The following is a 5,000-nucleotide window of genomic DNA, read 5'->3' as shown; positions in this document are numbered from 1 at the left end:
AATGATGATGATGATGATGATGATGATGATGATAATAATAATAATTAATAATCCCTTTATTAACGTATTCCACGCAAATTGCTATTTACAAGTTAGAAGTAGAAAAAAGAACTATTAAAACCTATTTACAATTTATTTCGATTAAAAAAGAGACTATTATGAAGCACAAAAGAGCTAGCACAATTTTTAATAATAATAATAATAATAATAATAATAATAACAATAATGAACGTTATTTATGAGTCAGGTCTTCTATAGCCCTGGGGCAATAATTGAGGACTCTACAAAGAAATCCAATCAATTAATCAACATTGATTTTTGAGGAGAGGGGAAATGCGGACTACCAGGAGAAAAACCTCTCGGGGCAGAGCAGAGAGCCAACAAACTCAACCCATATACGACGCCGAGTCTGGGAATCGAAACGGGGCCACTTTGGTGGGAGGCAAGTGATGTCATCACTGTGCCATCCCTGCTCCCCGACAATAACTCAAGTGAATATAACTTGTCACGCACATCTTGTCTCATCTCCGCTGATATTTAAAGGCCTTTTAAACTAATCACATCATTGCGTTTTAATAACCAGGTAAGTGCTTTTGAGGACGAGGAATTAGGACGGAAGGGTGCGAACCTTAATTACAAGGCTGCTACGGCAGGAAAAAGTCAACTGAAATTAGAATTTCATGGTATGCTTGTTTTTTTAGAGGTGCAATGAGACAAATTACCCATAAACCTCGCACGACAACAGCCGGCCAGCTCTTGTCCCCTTACTCAGGAGGGAGGGGTAGGGGACTAGGGACAGGCACTAGGGACCAGATTGGTACGAGACAACTATAACAAGGATAAGCTCTTGTTATGCTTACCATCAAAATAAGACTAAGAGTGATTGCCGCTCCCGTTATACCAGATGCTGCAAACAAAATCGAGAGTAAAAATTAGAAGATGTCAAAAGTCTGCAATGCTAGTATTCATAACGACACAAGGAGAACCAGTGTGAATGCGTTTCTGAGCCACAAAGCGCTATTGTTCCTTAAACCATTTCAAGCTCTCTTAAATTGCAGATGTTTGCAATGTTTTGTCTTTGACCGTCTTTGTTTTTAAAAATGGTAAACGAAATACTACTTGGAGCAGCTCTTTTTCGCTTTGGCCGTCACCTTTCTCTGGAGCACGAAACAAGTACCTGAGAAATGACCGCGTGACACTAGGGAACCTTGTGGTTCCAAAACAAACTGTGGCAAGCTTTAAAACCAACTTCTCGGTACTATTTTCCACAAGCCTTACCTAACGTCCACAGCACGACCACTGCATTCTGAAACAAAGAAAATCCAATTATAAACTAAAGATTGTACTAAAAATCGATCAAATCATTTGGACCAATATTTGCGTCATTCACCGTGGTTACCATTCACAAAGGTAAGGGTCACGCGTAGTCGCTACCAAGTTGTCGTTTCCACTTTGTCGCTACCAAGTTGTCGCTTCCAAGTTGTCGCGTTGACGTATAAAGTAGGGGGAGGGGGCAATTTAGGAAGTTGAATCTCATTTCTATAGCTATTCTTAGGTAAGGTACGCTATCCTCCTCCTCCTCCTCCTCCTCCTCCTCCTCCCTCGGAAGCGACAACTTGGAAGCGACAACGTGGAAGCGAAAACTCTGAAGATGGGGGAAATATCAAAAGGGTATAAAACTGTGATAGTACCCCTCAAAGATATAGCACTGTTCTCAATGAGAGTCCGACAAGACAGTCCCCCACCCCCTTTTTAGGTTTAACCTGACAACTTGGAAGCGACAAAGTGGAAGTGACAACGTGGAAGCGACAACGTGTGACCCTTATCGGCTTCCGAACAAAGGTAACTCAAAAAAAAAACATTGCATCCCCATTTGATCCAAACGTGCCACTATAGCTAAGCTAAAATGATCGGACGAATAATGTTCGGACGAGGATATGACAATTTCGGCCGCGTAGGAGACAGCCTGACAAGAAGGCTCTGGGCGGGACAAGAAAACAGTATGTAATTCTGAGCTTAGTAACCAGGCCTGTAAACGTTGGTGGTGACTTTTTTTGATATACACTCTTTTTGTTATGAGCCTTTTTTTAACAGAACGATCAGGCTGAGATTAACCATAATTTTAAAAACATACCCAGTCTGAGATTCCGTTAACACCATCATTATTTAGCTCATTTGTTTTTATGGTTTTGTTTTTGTAAATGGTAATATATAGATTTAGCCAAGCCTAAAAGCGGAGCTCCTGGGTTATTTATTCTTACAATAAGTTAACTTGGCTTAAGCCTGCGATCCAATCCACTACCTGGTCAGCGGTCAACTTCAAAAAAAAAAAAGCTGACCTCGATGAGCTCTAAACTTGAGCCTGCGATATGGTCACGTGATATTGGTCAGCGGAGACCTTGACAGGTGTCAATTGACCATATCATGGATGTCTAATATCAAAAATGTACGCGGTAAATTTGCTGGAGTATGGCCGCCTCAATGATTAAACTTGAGCCCGCAATATGCTCACGTGATACTGCCATACATGGAGGGGTGCACGTTCGTACGGTCGTACGGTCGTACGGTGATCAAAACCAAACTTTCACGCACAGATGGGTTACCATATTTTCTTAACCATGGTCTAACTGTAGTCAAAAAGGACAATCAACTCAAAAACTTAGGAACTTGTTGCATGATACACTGAAGAGCGACTCAGTCTGTAGTCGCACTTATACCACACATCTTTAAGAAATATGTTTAAAAACGTTTTCAGGCTCAAATCGCAAAAGCATAAGAACGTTCAGCGTTAGCCTAAAAATAAAACCTTCTTATAAAAACGAAAAGAGTGTAGCATATTTTTTTTGCCATGTTAGTCATGCTATTCTCATTTTGGGTAGTTGAATTAACTGAAGAAGTTCATCTCCAGCCGCGCTTTTCACTCAAGGTAAAACTACTGTGAAAAGTTTTCTTCCAATGATCGACAGCAAAGACTGACCGGGCAGTTATAGTGACGTTTTGTTGTAGAAACAATCGAGTTTGAAAGGGAGAAGTGATCCCTGCACTTATCTGGACATTTAAAGTAATTGTCACTTATAGACACCTGAAAAATCCAGGTGGCTCCAACAAGATTCAAACCTATGACCGCTGCGATGCCTATGCAATGCTGTTCCAACGGAGCTATGAAGCCGCTCAGTTGTGAGCGGGTCAGTTTGTTGGACTCACCTGTTCCCATGAAAGGACTCTACGAATGAAATAAATGCATAGCTCATTGACAAGCTTGAAGGAGTCCAGAGACGAGCCACTAAATTTATTTTGAAGACTAAGGATAGCTATGAAACTCGTCTTGAGAAGTTAAATCTATTATCTTTGGAAGACACGAGAGTTTTAACTGATGTTACGTTCTTTTTTAAGGCACTAAAAGGACTTGTTCACATTGATGTTTCACACTTTGTAGAATTTTACTCCAATTGTGACTTTTATTCTTTTAGACAATATGATCATCTGATGTTAAAGAAATAGTAGATTCTTGGAATATTTTGCTTGTGGACATTCGTACTGCATATTGTACTGGGAATGAATTCTTCAGGTGTGTATAAGAGACAATTGCTTAAATCGCCCAGTGCGAGGAGGATCAGTTCTCCCTGCTGCTGCTGTTACAACCCGCACTTTCTAAGTATTTCAGATATATACATTTGTTTCAAAGACTGACCGGTCAGTCATGGCAACGTTTCTTCAGTGCATACACATCAAGTCGGATTTCCTGTACCGAATTTTTTTTTCTTTTTTTGGCCTTTCAAATGTTTGAAAAAACTTTTTCTGCTCAACCAAATCTTTAGCTACAGTATAAAAGCTTGAAAACTGTATTCAGGACATCAAAATTAATCAAAACTTTCACTTACGGTGTTGCTGTCTCGTACGGGATTCAAATAAGTCTGATCTTCTGTATCCTCGAAGCTGTTCAGTCTCTCGATTAACTCATTATGGATCTTGTGTGATGCAACGAAAAACTCCACGTTAAAAACATGGGCCACTATGTGTATTACTGTCGATAGAAAACATCTTGAGTTTAGTTTTGAGTACCAAGATCAACTGTAGATTATATTATCTGAGACTACCCAACTTCGTAACCAAGTAAACAATCTTCGGCACACTACCGTTTAACTCAATGCGCGAGTGACAACTGACCGACGAATAATGATTTATCGATCGACCGATCGATTCCTCGTCCGAACAAACGATAGATAGCAGGGATCAGAGACTGCGAGTGGCTGACTAACAGACAACCCACCCAACCCACTGATTCACTATCCAAACTACTGGCCCGGTTGCTCGAAGCATGGTTAGCGCTAACCAGCGTTAAATACGATGGAAACCTATAGGTTTTGATACCTCTCAACCAACGGTTAGCGCTAACCAGGCTTCGAGCAACCGGCCCCTGATTGTTAAATCGATTGCCCGACTCGCTGAGCATCTGGCTCAGACTTTCTAATGTGGACTATCTGATGGACAGCCCCTCGACTGGCTTATAGCGAGCTGAGTTGGATGATTGACTTTCGTAATATACCTGTTTGAAGACAAATCATGTAAGCGATGTACTTGTGGAATGTCTTGTGTTTGTCCAAGAAACGTAGAACACTATGCCCACACTGCAGTAAAAGCAAAGATGTCACAAAAAAAATCATAGCTTTCTCGTTTCCAAGGTCTCTCTTTTCTCCATCTCCTGGACTTCTGTTGACAACTGCCATGTCTCCCAAACGACCGTGTACAAACTTCAATGAGTAGAGTTACAACGATATAAGTACTGTTTAATAAAGGAGCGGAAGTGTTTGATCGGGTGTAAAACCACAAGCCGATGCTGAGTGGTTTTAGACCCGATAAAACACGGCATGCAAAGTTCATTGAACGACTTCATTAACATTCCACAAAAAGCGTGTCCGTCTGGAATCCAGACGATAGTACAAAATGTAACGGGAACATATTAGCAAACAAGAAAAACAAGCCGGGTCTCGTTACTGTTC

General features: G+C 40.9%; 1 protein-coding gene across 2 annotated transcripts in view; it reads right to left on the bottom strand.

Moving 5' to 3' along the window:
- LOC138003695 (cytochrome b-245 heavy chain-like) overlaps window positions 1–5,000 on the bottom strand; it is a 51,812-nt gene that overhangs the window by 24,602 nt on the left and 22,210 nt on the right. For both annotated transcript variants that reach the window (XM_068849897.1, XM_068849898.1), the window contains 4 exons: window positions 4,547–4,628; window positions 3,882–4,024; window positions 1,279–1,306; window positions 861–907 (listed from right to left, as the gene is read on the bottom strand). In XM_068849897.1, the coding sequence (XP_068705998.1) occupies window positions 861–907; window positions 1,279–1,306; window positions 3,882–4,024; window positions 4,547–4,628 (300 nt within the window). The remainder of the gene's footprint in view (window positions 1–860; window positions 908–1,278; window positions 1,307–3,881; window positions 4,025–4,546; window positions 4,629–5,000) is intronic.

Source organism: Montipora foliosa, chromosome 5 (genome assembly GCF_036669935.1).
Source record: "Montipora foliosa isolate CH-2021 chromosome 5, ASM3666993v2, whole genome shotgun sequence".
NCBI classification, from domain to species: Eukaryota; Metazoa; Cnidaria; class Anthozoa; order Scleractinia; family Acroporidae; genus Montipora; species Montipora foliosa.
Note: the sequence above shows the minus strand (reverse complement) of the source record. Positions and strands in the feature narration are given on the sequence as shown.